At 38.8% G+C, this 16,489-nt stretch overlaps 1 protein-coding gene across 3 annotated transcripts in view; it reads right to left on the reverse strand.

Annotated features, from left to right (window-relative positions):
* Positions 1-8,683: 8,683 nt before the first annotated feature.
* Positions 8,684-16,489, reverse strand: part of LOC139710346 (ras-related C3 botulinum toxin substrate 1) — a 30,620-nt gene continuing 22,814 nt past the window's right edge. The window contains exon 5 of one of the 3 annotated variants that reach the window (XM_071622269.1): positions 8,684-13,197. In XM_071622269.1, the coding sequence (XP_071478370.1) occupies positions 13,039-13,197 (159 nt within the window). In that variant the 3' untranslated portion in view covers positions 8,684-13,038. Of the gene's footprint in view, positions 14,100-15,270; positions 15,938-16,489 lie in introns of those variants that run through there. The other 2 variants (XM_071622268.1, XM_071622270.1) reach the window with 2 other exon arrangements.

Here is a 16,489-nt window from a genome sequence, read left to right on the forward strand (position 1 = left end):
CAACACACGAAAATGTCGCCATGCGATAGGGTAACAGTGCACTAATGATAGCCTCGGTGTCAATATGCAAGAACAACATCTCACGAAAATGTCTGTGATCTCCTCATTCGCAAAAATATTTGTACGCGAAAATAACAGCTTATACAGTAATATCATTATATGTGTATATCTGATTTTGGTTATATTTGGCTCATGTTATATTTAGTTCTTTTTTTTTACTATCACAGAGCATTTTCAAGTTTTCTTTCAGTCAATTCAAACAAGCAAGAGGATAAAAGTAAATGCAAATCCTGCTTGGTTGACTGACTTGGTCAGGAAGGGATTCAAATGAAGGTAAAATTAATGGCATTTGCTTTAACGAGCAAGAGAAAAATCAAAGAACTTTAAGTAGAGTGTGACCTTAAAGGCCTAATTTACCATTTGCAGATGAAATAAAAACCCAGCATTGGTGCTTCAAAATAGTTCTAAAATGTGAGTTAGGGATAGAAACAACCAATGTAAAAATTTGAATTAGTATAATCAATGTTAAGTATTCTTAAATATACAAAATGTGAACAATGGTTATAGTAAAAATGTTTCCAGACTAAACCGCCTACAATTATGATTTATTGAGAAAAATAGTGATATCTCCTTATATATTAGGTTTTCTTGCAAAATTCTTATATGGTAGGATGTTTTGTGATACAGCTGACCTACAAATATGCATCAAATGTGATATCTTGAACATTTTGTTTAAATAACTACTCCCAAATGTAAACAGGACCTTTAACTCCTGTGAATGTAGTGAGAGGAGAGATTTATTCTTCATAAGGAATCAACAGATGGAAGTTTGTGACAACGCCTGATGAGTTTTTAAGCTTTTTGAATGAGTTGCCGTGCTCGTGGCAGACACAGTTCGATTCCCAGGGCTGCTCCTGAGATATTTACTGTACGAGTCTGGCTACTGCCAAAAGAGCTGCAAGTCTGATTTAGGATATATTTCTTTCTGTAGTGTGTAGTCCTGATGTAATTTCCGTGAGTGAACTTTCAAGTGCAATGGGGTAATGAGACAAATATTTTTTTGAGAAGTCGTTTTTAAATTGTACGCTTGAACTGAAATAGGATTCGTGTTCAAGGGAAACTGATTCAAAGCACCAGTTCATCTTTGTCTCTGCACGCACATTTTATGGTCGCACGAAAAACTTTTGCACAAACCCACCTCCCAGGTGGTTAGGCACGCACTTGTAGTGGTTGTTTATATGGATGTCTGACATGGTATATCATAATGGTGGTATCAGATCATTATGTGTGTATCCTATGGAAGAAAGCTGTAAGCAATTGGTATATGGGTTCTATATGTCGCACTAGAAAACTCTTGCAGAGTATGCTTTTATTGGAATCATATTGTTGTTTCCATGGCACCAAAGACCAAAGCGAAAGCTGCATTTTAATATGACTTGAAGATGGGACCAACTGATCCTTCAAATTAAGTTTTTCCAAGAACTTTTAAGGCATACGACAGCACACATGTGTGCATAGCATTTCACCCACTATAGATTTTTTTTTTTTCAAAGTAACACTTTTGTAGAGACCAAAGTTAGAATAACACGACACACATGCGTGGCAATGATATTGTGTTTTATTCTGTCAACGTGCATTTTTTTTTTTTTACGTATTGAAATTCTCTCAGATGAAATAATTACTGTAATAAAAAGAGAGAAATAATGGGGAAAAATCCCCCTCCTCAAGATGTGCAATGAATACATGTATTCATAAATGTCATTTGAAAGAGGAATTCTCTGTTGCATAATAGCTGCCACTTTGTACCTTTAAAAGGCTGATTCTTCTTCAGCACATTATACAGTGTGCACGTATTCTGAAAGGCTAGATTTGCTATGGATTTCCACTGTTAAGTTTTCATTCTTGGGACACCAAGTGTCAAACCATGAAAGATATTTCATGAATGGTAATTTTATTTGATAATTCCTTAATTAAGACAATTAACACAGTGACTGAATGATTGATGCTTATTTATGTAGATGAAGGGCAATTTGTCAAGACAATTAGTTGCAATTAATCTGGAATTCATGAATTGGAATAAATTGTATATGCAATACCTGCTGCTATAAGGATTAGAACCAACACTTGCTGTCGGGGAAAGCTCAGTGGTCTTGTGAATATGATGCCTGTCTGGTGATCAGGAGATTGTTGGCTTGAGTTCAACCTGACTGTGTACGCCCATGATTTTTTATTATCATGGCTACTACTAAAACACTGAATAATTAGTGCGTATTTTCATCAGTGCAGGGCCATTTGTCAATCAGTTGCCCCAACCGCCCCCCCCCCCTTAAAAAATGAAGTCAATGACTTTTCATAGCTTGAAAGTGTTTAATGGATTTGTATGAGGTCTAAGCTAGGAGAATAATCCATGTCTTGTAAAATTAGATGGCTCAGGGAAATACTGATCATTTTTCCTTTCACTGACTGCAATTCAATTTTTTTCTGATTACTTTCATAGCCAGCTGTTGCTGTAGAACTCTCCTTTAAAACTTGGCACACTGAAGTCACTGCCTTGAATTTGGACATGCAGTTGCGAAGCCCGGGGTTCATATGTGTGTGCACATTATAGGTACATGGTTTTGTTTATTTGTTCATACAGTGTTTGTCCCTGAATGCCACAAGAGGCAGGGGGGGATCTATTATGTAACTTTGCAGAGTGTAACTGTCATCCATGGAAATAGCTGCAATCAAATAGACCCGCATTAACCCATTGAGGACGAGTCCCGAGTATACTCCGGCAAGCCTTTATGGGAAATGCGTGTGGTAGCAAAATCAAACCATCCTCAACGGGTTAAAGATTTGGTAGCGTGGGGAAACTGGGGTGGTCCGATTGAATCGGTCTCCATTCGCTGCTCTCCTGGGTACATTTGAAACTACGAATAGCACCTGTCAGCCGGGGTCCCATTTCATAAAAGACGTCAGAATAGCAGGAATGGCAACTGCTTGTTGTTGCTATGACAATTGCCATTCCCGCAAGAGTTGCTATGTTATCAACTTTTTATGAAATGGGGCCTTGGTGTCAGCGACCATGAGCATCCATGCTGACATTGATAAGTAACGGTTGACTCCAGTCAAGATTCTTCTACTCTGTGTGTATGGAGATTCTTGAATATACCCAAATGGAGCCCCCCTTCTCACTCCGTGAATCTCCACTCTACATAAGGTCTTTAAACTAGTCTGTATTTTTCTCCTCCTTAGAATGATTTTGCACTTGTGATTTGTTCTCAGTTGTTGGCATTGATATTTCCATCTAGCGTGGATGTACTTTAGAATTCTGTATTTTCATTTGCTGCTTTATTTGTGGTATTCAGTGTCTGACAATAGCTGGGAAATTCAATTATTAAACTGTCTTTTTGCCTCAGACATTGACTTGGCAAGATCTGTGCCAAGTACGGTCTTATTTCATTTTGTGTAATATGAACTAAAAGCTGCTAAAAATGCTCAAAATGCATGTGCCAGTGACCAAAGGATTGCTTGTCTTGCTCAGAAAAAAAAAAAATGATAATAATGTTTGCAAAATCTGATTTATGTCTTTTATGTTGTAGATTTCCAGTATCTTTATTACTATGTGTGGAGTAAAGTTAATTGTGTATCACTTGTCAAACCTTATGTGGAACTCGATACATTTTTTTGTGTGTGTGTGTCAAGCAATGTGCATCATTTTGTCTTGTAATGATAGGCTACGAAATAGAAACGACTTTGAGAACTGTAAACAATGTTTCAATGTTGTCATTGGCCAAAGAGGGCACACATCACTCAAGTTTTCCGTAGGCTTAGTAGGACTGTATAACAATGTAGTAAGATTTGTTTCAGTGCATTTTGCACTTCACCAATGTCATGGAGCTTAGTAGGCAGCCATATTGCTTTCATGCTAATCACCATAATTCTCATTCACAGGATTTTTACCTGAAGGAATGTACAGGATAATGCATTACAGTTGAAATGCTTGAAAAAAAAGGAAGATTTCTTAGTCAGTGGTATTCTCAAATTTTACTGATCACTTGAGCATCCTGCCATATCCAGTTCATGTGGTTCTGTGGATGTCTGGGCAGGTGGCTATAGCACTGTTGGCCAAAAGAGGGCACACATCACAAGTTTTCTGGGACTGATTGCAAATATACTTGGTGTTTTCACATTGATGAACTAAGAATCCAAAACAATGTCAGATATGTAAGTGTACACAAGTTAGGGGTTTCAAAGAAAATATCTTGTTACTCTTCCAAACTATGTACACACAGGACCTTACTCTTCTTAATGTTTCTCAAGAAATAAAGAAATTTGCAGAGCATCAAACATCCCTTTTCTTGGATGCTGTGTTGGTATGCTGTTACTTTTTGCGGGGCAGTATTTTATACCTTTTTTGCCGAAAATACTGGTTTCATGTTCCCCCCCCCCCCCCCCCCGAAAAAAAGAGAAACATTTTTCCAGCCCTCTGAGTACTGTCATGCTTTTAACAAGGTTGGTTTCCCAGTATGCAGGACTTCATAATGGTTAGAGTGTAATTGCTGATGACGGTAATGTTTCTTATTTTATATTTAATTTATTTCATATTTAATATTTCTTTCTCTCATTCTCTCTATGGAGTTTGTCAGTAAAGCAGAATTTGCCTACACTATCAAAGTACTAGTAGTATGAATGTCTGTATTCACATGATTTTATGCTATCTTTTGTTATCTCTAATTGAAGCACAGTAGAAGAATTTCCCTGTATTGTGACACTGTTGCAGTAAACGGGGAGCTAGCATACAAATGACTTGGCAGCAATTGATGCTGAATTTTTTAAAGTTTTCTCCCTTTTTAGAAGAAGCTGCAATGAAATCACCCTTTGTGCTTGCCATCATTTTTCTCTCTCTTTTAAGCCAGATTTGAACCCTGAACCTATAATTCTAATGTGAATTGCATTCAGAAATTTTTTTTCCAGAGTTTTATTCCAGTACTGTGCATTGTTTTATACTGATGGTATAGAATTATTCCTAATTCAATTCTTGTATTCTTCACAACGGAGGCATGCTTTGCTGTCTGAACAGGTTACTCATGGGTATGATGTATGTTTGCTTAGGAGCCCAGAGTGTGAAAAAAGTATTTGCATTTCTGTAAGTCATTTTAATACGAGAAGAATGATAGAATAGTTTTTATTTTATGGGGAATTTTACCTCTACAAGAAACTTGATAATTGGTCAACTCATTTGAACTCTGAATGCATCAGAAATATGAATTCTTTTTCCTTCTTTGTTTAAGGAGACTTTGGTCGTTTGTGTTCCTTTTTTTTTTCTTTCAAACTTTGGAGGGATAGTGTGTAGGTCATGGAGCATTTGTTTGTTTGTTTTTTATCAAACCATGACTCTGGAAAAGTTTGTCTCTTTTTTTTTTTCAGAAAATGTCGCACACCACTGTGTTGTGGAAGAATTATCATGTACCATAAAATCTTCAATTGTCGGTATACTTATTATTAAGTGGTAAACACTGTACATTTTTTTCAATTATGTTTCCATGTATATTTATCCCTTGGTGTTTCTCCAATTAATTTGATCGAATAAACTGATTTGCAATATGTCATTCTTGAGAGTGCAGTTTGTGTGGTTATTGCAGTGCACTATAGTATGTTATTATTATTATTGTTATTGTTATTATTATTATTATTATTATTATTATTGTTATTATTATTATTATTGTTATAATTATCATCATAATTACAGGAACCATGATACAAGGTCGCTGGTATCACCGATATTACCCCATATACTGTAAAACAAGGAATGTTCGCTTGCATTTGAATTTTGCAAATTTCGCAAGCGCCAAGATTCGCGAAATTAAAATGCATGCGAAATTTCTTGTCTACAATATATGCATTGAACACCAGTGGCAATTCGCGAAACTTTCATGCCATGAAAAAGGCCGTCGGCTCCAATTTGCAAAAATTTCGTGCCGCGAATATATCACGTTTTACAGTAATCACTACCTTGTAAATGAACTAAAAACAGAGATGAGCTAAATACAGTAATGGAAAACCACGACCACCAAATTCACCTCTTTAAAAGTGGTACAGTATTCATCGCATAATCGGGACAGGTTGGGAGTAGCAAACACGGCCCCTTTAAGCGGGGGTGTCCGATTTCGCGGCGAGTACTCGCCATACACTAACAGCATACGACATGTACATGTAGTGCACACACACACACACACACACACACACACATGCATACTGACGTATTGTACATGTACATGAATACACAACCACGCTACCCCTCAGCGCAACCCTCTAGCTCATTCACAACTGAGGAAGATTGTGACGTACACACAGATCACAGTGTATTGGAATTTGAAACACTCAGAGACAAGAAATTTGGACTTTGCCCTCAAAGTGTATGACTGAGATTAAACAACGTACACAGCCTGAGCTGTGTGAGCGAGGCATGTTTTTTATTGGATGTGAGTAGGAATTGCAAGCGAGCACATGGCTCTGCTTATGTAGGGGAGAAGAATGTTCGCAAAAGCATGTGTTTCGCAATGGCATGGATACTTATACACGGCGCTTTCGTGGCTATGCATGTACGTGTACTAGATGGACGGAGGTCAAAACACACCAGTCCGAAGCTTGCTTTGTAAGTTCGATGTAAACGACAACTGATACGGAATCTTTGAAATATTGTTGTGGTATTTCGGTAGATTTTTTGTGTAAAATATCAACAAAATCAAAGATCACTTGAAGAAAAATTGTCCCGTTTATCAGAGGTCCCCGCCCGATTATCCAGTGAAAATAACATGCATTGGAAATGTTTCTGGGAAGCGTACGTCATTTAAGCGAGGTTCCCGATTGTCCGATGCCCGATTATGCGATGAATACTGTACCTCTACAGTCAGCTTGTCATAATGGTGTTTCCATGTCCTATTATTGGAACAAGCTGTGTTCTACCCTGCGAACTTACAAACAAGTCTCTCCATACATTTGTATGTCAGACCGCTCCTTACAATTAAATGTATTGCTCAACACTTGCCTACAAAAATATGGCATAAACTAATATAATCTAAGCAAACTGGATTTCCAGTACAAAACATGAGGACCTAAAGACCATGACAATTAGGCGTACTTTGTTGTAAAGTAACTGGTTTCTATACAGTGCACTCCCATTATAACAAACACGGTTATAATGAAATTCCAGTTACAACAAAGTAAGAATTCAGGCCGCAATATTATCTACTCTATGTATTTTTATTGTTTATTCGGTTATAACGAAATTTCGATACAACCCCTAAAGAAAAATGTCCCACGGACTTCGTTGTAACAGGAGTCCACTATATTAGGGTACAAAATCAAAGAACTACAGAGGTGGGACCTGCAGAATTACCCTGTTATAGAAGGGTTTTGTTATATCCGACCTACATATTGAAATAAAGGCGAATTCTGTTATAACAAGCGCGGATACAACAAAGCTCATTATGGCGAGAAAGTTTTTGTGGTACAGGTTTGTATTTCGCACAATTTGCTCAACAAAGAGAGCTAATTTTGGAAACATGTAATGAGCTATCATTAGTATAAAAAGATTTTGCCAGTAAAACAGTCACAATTTCCCTCGGGTCCTACACTTGATCTGTGCGTTACAAGATTGAAAAAACTGGGTAAAACTTTTCAAAACACACCAAGGCTTCACAGCCGGGCACACATCTTGTACACATGAGACACACACAGTTACTCGTCACACAAGAAACAGATGTACTCTAACACTCGCTGAGCAGTGTACGTAAGTTTTGTGTCTGCATTCGTGCTGTCCTTTAATAGCGTAGTGCTTGGATATTGTAAGTTACACTTGTGCTTGTAAGAGAGTGTGTGACTGATTCTTTGTCTAGGGATGCGTTCCAGCGCTCTAAAGCGAACCAAAGCAAACTGAACCAAAGCGTACCGTACCGAACTGTGCCAGATTTGAAGTGTTCGAGCGCTCTGTCAAGAAAGCGTACCTACCGAGTTATTTTTTAGAACAGGTCAGACATTTTTGTAGCAAGAATGTCGTCCACCTGGCGCTTGAACTACTTGCAGCTGTCCCGAACAAAGAGAAATGATGTCTTTGCATTGTGAAGTATGCGCATGATACGCGCATGCTTTACAGCAAAACTTTTGGTACACTTTGGTACGCTTTTGGAGCACATTGGGAAGTGGTCAACTTTTGGCTCGGTACAGTACGGTACGGTACACTAGGAGCGTTCGAGCGCTCCTCTGGCGCGGGCACGGTACGATACAGTTCACTTTAGGAGAACGCTCGAACGCACCCTATGATTTGCAGATGTTTTCCACTCCTGTATGGTGATTGGAGTCCACAGAAAGGCTTGTCATTGGAAGCAAGTAAAATCTTTTGGTTTTAGTTGAGTAACATGTTTATAAATTTATAATTCAAAGTACTCTGTATTTTGACATTTTAAAAACATTGCAGTAAGCAAGGCAACTCCCTCATTATTTAAAAAAAGGAAGGAATTGGTAAATTTAAATCTCTTATGCTTTAATACTCACTTATTTACCCTCCCCCCCCCCCCCACACACACACAGATACACCCACACATAATATGCAAGAGCAATACAAGGGTGTGTGAATATGAAGATACATAGTAACATAGGACACACACAGAGTCAGAATACAGGAAAAATACAATCCAGCTTTCCTTTTCTCCCTAGGTCCTTTATTGATATTTCTTGGTGATAATACAATCATCTTTTTTTTTTTACTCTCACTCGGTATGATACATTGAATGAATGAGGTGATGATATAATGGAAAATATTTACTCTCAATAAATGGAGACACTTAAAAAAACTCTTTTAGGCACAGACAGTCATGCAGTAAACTGTGATATATACGGTTTATGTACAAAAAACAAACAAGAAAACAACAAGAACACACAAATACTAACTCTTGTTCAATACATTATGAGGTGTGCTTGAAAAGAAAAGTAAAAAAAAAAAACAACAACAAAGAAGTCAATCCACCTCTTTTTGTGGCAAATTCCAAAACGTTTATCTTGTCAAATTTTTCCTGCAAATATTGAGGATTCCTTTATAAAATCGATGTTTAATTCTACTACTGTACCGGTACTCTAGAGGTGGAAGAACTTTGCATGATCACCAAACTTAAATCTACTACTGTATCGCTATACTGCTGTAAATCCACAAATAACAGTTCACAAACATGAACAAAGTTACAGAGCACTAAAAAAAAAAAAAAAAAAAAAGGTAGCCAAGGGTCAAGATTTGTGTTACCGGTTAGTCTTTCTTGCGAAAATCTGACTCTGTGTTGTATCCATTCGTTGTTAAGTAGACAAAACTTCGATGTCATGCAACTGAACACTTCATTACAAATTTCACTGTCAATTCACTACCACAGAATGCCTGGATAAATTTACAAGTCACGGCAAATCTCTAAAAAGCCAGTCGCTAAATTTGGTCGACAAGAAATCATTATGAATTATTATGACAACAGAGATTTGGTGAAACACTACGGACAACTACTCACAGGAGAAAACTGCATAGATGTTCATGATTAAAAAGAAAAAGAAACCCTGATATTTACGACATGATTCTTCCGAAAAGCGATACTTCCTTCGCAGCTATGTCTAATATTTGATTGATACCTCGATTGGTACACCAATTACTGAAACGCAAGACAGCTATGTAGTGGCATTTGATATGCATTTACGAGCACATGCTGTTAACTCTCCAGTAATATGCAAAGTTGGCATGATTCAGATCCCAGACAAAATGATGACAATACATGAACAGAGCCCCGAGCAGTTATATTGTTGAAAAAATTTGGGAGCAGGCGGAGAGGAGAGAAGGTTCAAACTTCTCCGTAAAGAGCACTACATATTGTTCAGATGTGTTCTGAAATGAAATTGCCTTCTCTGAAAGACAATAATTTTCCATGATTGCCCTTCCCTATTTCCATGATTTTCCATGAAAAACAATAATTTCCAGCATTTTTTATTTTTAAAAAAATTCCTCCTGTCCAGGTGAATAGATTTTCTTTTTAAAAATGATTTTTATTTGTTTTTATACATCATGACTTTAAAAACTTGACATACTTGCTTTACCCCATACATGATTCGTGGTTCAAAAAAAAGAAAGAAGAAGAAGAAGAAGCAAAGGAATGATATACACATCATGCGTGACATACATATTAGTACAAAATATATAGATATACATTAGATTTTTGTGTATATATAAAGATGTAGTTCTAATCAGTACACAGACTAGTGGAAGCAAATGCATGAACAATTCACATGACATCAACGAACCTGTTTGGGGAGAGCATAATGGAAGAGTATAAAATTTCTTGCACAGCCAAATAAATATCAATGTGATCAGTTTTCCACTTCAAAAGTAACCACTCAAATGCAACAGTCATCATATGGTCTCTATAGACAATATTTCGACTTTGAAATTTGCGGAGAAACAGCAATTACTGTCTGAGACATAAGACAGTTTGTTTGTCTTCATCACTCGAGCAAAGAATTTTTTACTTGGATCTACACTGTATTTCAACATAATATAATCACCAGACTCATCTTGCAAGAACTACAGAGCAATGTACAATCAAATTAGAATGACAAGAAATGCCATTGCCTTTCATTTTTCTTTTTATGTTATACATAATGTGTGATGCATCCAACCCAGTTTGAGAATGCAATAACTTCACTATCATAAAAATCTGCTCTAAAATCAAAGCAGTAAACTTGAGGACTTGTTCTTTGCAAACATGATATCGAATTCTGTGGCTGGAAGGACATATGTAGGTGATGAAGTATACATGAGGAAAAAAAAAAATCAAGTTTTCATTTTAAAGTGACATTCAGTATTGGAATGTTGTGGAGGGGGAGGCTTAAATGGGATGTAATGCCCCACCATATATAATGTCAACATTAAAGAGAGAGAGAGAAAAAAAAAAAAAAAGACAAACTGTCTCCTGAATTTACATTGCACAACTGGGATCACAAAATATTGGGTTACTTTTCCCCGACAGATGAAGATTAACTACACTGTAGAAGTCTGATGACTATGATTTAAACAAAGACACAAAAAACATCTCTTGACTTTTGCCTCTATTTCTCTCTCCAAAACCAGAAAAAATTCCATATGTGACCTTCTAGCAGGTAATGCAACTGTTTGTCAGTGTTTTTGAGGGTACCAAGCACTATGCATCCGTTTCCGAGTTTCAAGTTCTCACAAATGTATTTTACAGAACAACGCTTTTGACAAGGACTACACTCCACATAGTAAGCTGAACATGCGTATTACCAGTTCAGTTAAAAAAAAAAGCTCTTAAAGATAACATTTTGAGCCTGTGTTAAACTTGAGGGGTATCTAAGGCACCCCAAGGGGAGGTATGAAGCCCCCCTCCTCCTTGCTTCATGAGGTAAGATGCAAAAACCATGTGGAGGTACTGCTGAAGATCTTGACCGGAATCTATTGGTGGTCACCACTAAGAAAATACAGCATCCAGCGATGCAAGCTAAAATTTTGTCAGGCCTTGCAGACAGTGTGAACTGGCCCCACTTTTGTTCATAAGGAAAAATATGTGGAGAGTGCTTGAATCGGGTAACCAAGGGCAACCCTCTTCCGATCACAGAAAGTCTTTTCTTGATTAGCAAATGAGCAGCTGTGTGCTGTGTGGTAGCAACTTTATACACTTCACCAGTGTTAGCTAGATAAGTGTGCTAAGCTAATGCCTCTAATGACTACAAATACAAATTTTTTACATATACTTACAATCGGTGTAGGTTTTCAAACAAAAAGACACTGCGCCAAAGCACAGCAATGTGACTACAAAGTCTCAGAAATATTCCATTCTCCATCTTCAAGCACTTTATGTGTCCTTACTGCAAAACATCTCTCTTCCCTTTATGTCATTTTTCATATCACGGCATGCATGCATGCATGATCTACATACAATACCCTCTTACGTCGAGATACATGATTATCAAAAGATTTATAAAAGTCTCGATGCTTCACTTTATATCACAAAATATAATTCTGAATATAATCAATACACACAAAAATGCAATTCAGAGTAAATTTTGGGAGTCACATTAGCAGAAAGAGAAAAACATCGGCGACTCTGTGATAAAAAACATACTTCACATATTTAACAAAACTCGTACCTCTTTTCAGATGTGCAAAGGGCAAAACTTGTTAATTTTGCTGAAAATCACAATGTCATCACTTTGATTCAATTGTAACCATACTACCATCAAACCAAAAAGCCATATTCAAATTGGACCTTGAAGAAAAAATTAACAAAACTGAATTTAGAGAACCGACTAAATACCGACAATAACGTAAGCGTGACAAAGACATTGGGACTTCTTCGAAGTAGCATTCGAAAACGCTTGAAAGCCTTCATCACAATAACACATTGTGCCCCATCTTGATTATTTTGATAGGTATTATTACCTGCATAGCATGTGCATTCATGGCAAGCGGATCTCTATAAATAATTAATAATTGCTGCTCTGAACGACGATGAACTCAACAAAGATGCTATCTATCGAATTCCCATAGCAAAAGCCATTCCATTCCCCGAAAGGATAATCTGGGGCAAATGTCCCAACTATTTACATAGAACAAGAACTGAGGTTACGGTCAAACATGCAAAAAATGGATGCAGTCATGGCTAAAATGAAAATAATATGCGGCTAACATGGGAAGCACAGGGCTCAAGCAAACATGGCTGCACTCAACAAAATGGTTGGATATACCAACACTTTTTTCTTTCCCCTATCTCTATGCAATCCAATCATTGATGCCTGCCCGCTATCTGCTTGAGACCTGAGCACCACATGCAGACAATACAAAAAAATCTTGGGACGGTTGTGAGAAACGTCATGCCAGCGTTTAACAGGCAAGTGGAAAATATTTCATTTCAGGATCGTTCGCTTCTGCAACGGCCTGGAGAGTGACGAGCTGCCGAATGGAATCTGGGAGTGGCGCACGATATTGGACGCGCACGAGAGTGCGAGGATCTAGATCAACCTGCACTTAGTCTTTGGCTTCTTCTTGCTCTGGTCGGGGCAGAGCACCGCTCGTATGGCCTCGTCAAACACCGTTTTCAGGCCCTTCTGGGTGAGGGCCGAGCACTCCAGGTACTTCACACCATTAATTTCCTTCATCATGTTTACACCCTATGGGGCAGAAATAAGGTTTCGTTTATTTGTCTTGGGCACTGTACCGTTGTAAAGAGCGGGAGGTCGAACACACGCAATGAGCAGTTTTTGGGGGGAGGGGGGAGGGATGGGAAGGATTAAGAAGCGGCGATATGAAGGAACGAACCATGCATACAAGGTGGTGGATCGTGGGAAGCGGCAACAAAACCAAATGGACATGCATGGCATGCATCGAGAAGTACTCTTACAGCTCAAGTATGCACCTTCGAATGAAGGTCCGTGATTACAAAAAGCGGCAAATATCTTTCTTTTTTTTTCCCCTCTCTCTCTCTACCTTGACAAAGGATAAGAGCTGTCTACTTGTGCAAATGTTAGGGATGCTATTTGAAGGCTAAAATGCATGCAAGCTACAGCAATGCCCCCTCCAGCTTCACAGCATGGTGGTCTGCTTCTAATTGAGACTATCCTTTATTAAAATATACAAAGAAAGTTAAGACATGCAAAAAACGCTGCGCAAAACTAGTGCAATGTTGTTACAGGATTGGGGCTAGCTAATCTCGTTCTTGCTAGAGACGCCAGTGTCAAGATTTTGTGGAGGACAACAGGTTCTACTAACCATGCAATATGCTGGGGAGGGGCTGACAATGATTTGTGACATGTTAGTGATTTTTTACAACTCATACAAGAACAAAAACACAAAATTACAAACAAAAAAAACAACAACACAGAGGAGACTGTTTCTACTGCTGGTTGCTAGGTGCCTAGATTACTCGGCAGGTCTTCTTCTTCTTCTTCTTGTTCTGGTCGGGGCAGAGGACCGCCCGGATGGCCTCATCGAACACCGTTTTCAGGCCCTTCTGGGTGAGGGCCGAGCACTCCAGGTACTTCACCCCGTTAATCTCCTTCATCATGCCCAGACCCTATAGCAGATACAGTGTGTGTTTGGGTGGAGGTGGAGGAGGAGGTGGAGAGGGGGGAAGGGGGTGGAGGAAAGAGGGTGGGGGGCAGATGGGGTTAGAGTTGAGTGGAGTGGGGTGGGGTGGGGTGAGGAAGGGGGTGGGTGGTGTGATGGGGAGAAATGTGTGCAGATGCACAAAAGTGGAAAAAATGTATATACGTAGTGGCCAAGAGGACGAGAGAAAGTGAAAGATTTGAAGTGAAGGTGGGTGAGAAATATGGCCATGGGATAACCATGGCGTATTTTGTTTTGTTTTGGCAATTTTTTTTTTTTTTTTTTTGGGGGGGGGGGGGGTGGGGAGACCAATACAAAGAGGTGGAAGGGGAGTAGATGGACAGACAGGTATTAATGAATGTTGGTAGAAGACCAGGGAAAGGGGGAGGGGGCGGGAAGAAATAGTAAATATACACATTGAGAAATTTGCTTTGCATATCGATATTGGCAGGTACACTTATTTGAATATATATGAGCTTCATTTGAGCGGCAAAAAAAAAATCAAAATATGCTAGTATACACCTGCAAAAGTGATTTAAACAATAAAACGATATAACAGCAGATTATACAATATCATGTGGTACTGATGGCTTTTGTATTGATTTTTTTTTTCTTATACACTTTCTCGAAATTACTTTGCAGAAACGAACAAAAACAAAACAAGAAATGTGACGACAGCAGAGGATAAGCAAGAGAGGCCTGGCTGAGCAGGAACAAAGGCGATGGAGATGGCGCGCATGTCTACAAAATCTGGCACTTCTTGCTGGGCGCGGCCTTGTTGCCCGGGCTCAGCACAGACCGGATGGCCTCGTCAAAGACCACTTTTAGGCCCTGCTGGGAGAGAGCGGAGCACTCCAGGTATTTGACGCCGGAAATCTCTTTGAGCATGTTTACACCCTAGACGGTAAAAAAAAAAACCAAACGCAAAATACAGAGAGATAGAGAGAGAGGAAACAAAAGCAAAACAAGGAAGCAAGGCGAAGGAGAAATAAATAAACTTGAGCCTGAAAATAAATAAGGAAAAGCAACAATGACGATCAAAGAGTAAAACAAAATCATGTATCGACTGCGTACGACACACAACAGAAATATTCTCAGCATGCAATACAAAACAAATATTGATTCTTGTAGTGGTCATTTATTGACGCCTAACTTGCTGCCAATAGGTGGATCAGAGCGTTGGGATTGGCGGTTTTGATTTGTCATTTTTCAAAACATATTTTTCCCCTTTTTTATGGAAATTCGGTCGACTTAACTTCCTCAAAAGGGAGACATTATGACTGAAGGGATGATAGAAATCAAATCATACGACAGAAAAGTGGTAGATATTTACAAATCATACAGATCATGCAGAGCGCCAGTATTCATTGATATCCGGACGATTCTGCCATCGATTCATGATCAGCTTGCTCACAGAGCATGGCCCAGATAACAAACTAAAAATTCAGGACAACTTTTGAAGGGAGGTAACCGTGTGACTCTGATACGGCCACTCGCCCGAAATTTTCCTGCTGCTCGTTTACACTGTTCAGCACGAAAACGATACAATAAAAAAAGAAGAGCAAAAACGAACAAATAAAATGGTACAGCAAGCACTAAAGTGGAAGGGGGCGGGGGTATAGGAGACAGAGGCATCCGTCCCGGAATTTAGACGAGGCAACAGCCCCCCTTCTTCTTGTTCTTGCCCCTGTTCGGTAGTATGACGGCCCGAATGGCCTCATCGAACACCGTTCGCAGCCCCTTCTGTGAAAGCGCCGAGCACTCGAGATACGTGACCGCCCTAATCTCCTTCTGCATGTTCTGACCCTAGGAAAAGAATATGGTGAATTGAGTGCAGTGTGCGACAAATATATATGAATGCGTACTGGTACTACGAATGGATGTCTACACATGCATACACATCTAAGAAGTAAATGAAATAAGGCATCATGGTCTTTGAAAGTGCTACAGATCTAGGACACAAACCACAATCATGTGTGAAACCAAAGAAAAACATATACAGACCCACCAAAACCGCATATTGTATTTACCGGTGTATTAACCACAGTGTTTTGACAGCACGGAAGACCCTTTATGACACGGGGAGCAGTTAAAACAAAGTCACAGGAAATTTTGTGCCTACAAAAACAGTCTGTATCTGAAGTAGGTCATCCTAATACAAGGTTTTGATAACAGATGCCAAAAGGGTCGTATCCTGAATTATGTTCGGTGGTAGACAACAAATTATACCTTTAAATTTCAAAGACTTAGAATGGGAAGTAAACTTCCAATCACAGCAAAGCTCCTGAGTGCTACAAGATGCACTTGCTCAAAGCCTGATGTCTACCACTGATCTAGCCAAGAAGATACTGAAATCAA

Source organism: Diadema antillarum, unplaced genomic scaffold, assembly GCF_040938485.1.
Source record: "Diadema antillarum isolate AM-2024a unplaced genomic scaffold, OU_Dant_1.0 seq00001523_RagTag, whole genome shotgun sequence".
In the NCBI taxonomy this organism is placed as follows: Eukaryota; Metazoa; Echinodermata; class Echinoidea; order Diadematoida; family Diadematidae; genus Diadema; species Diadema antillarum.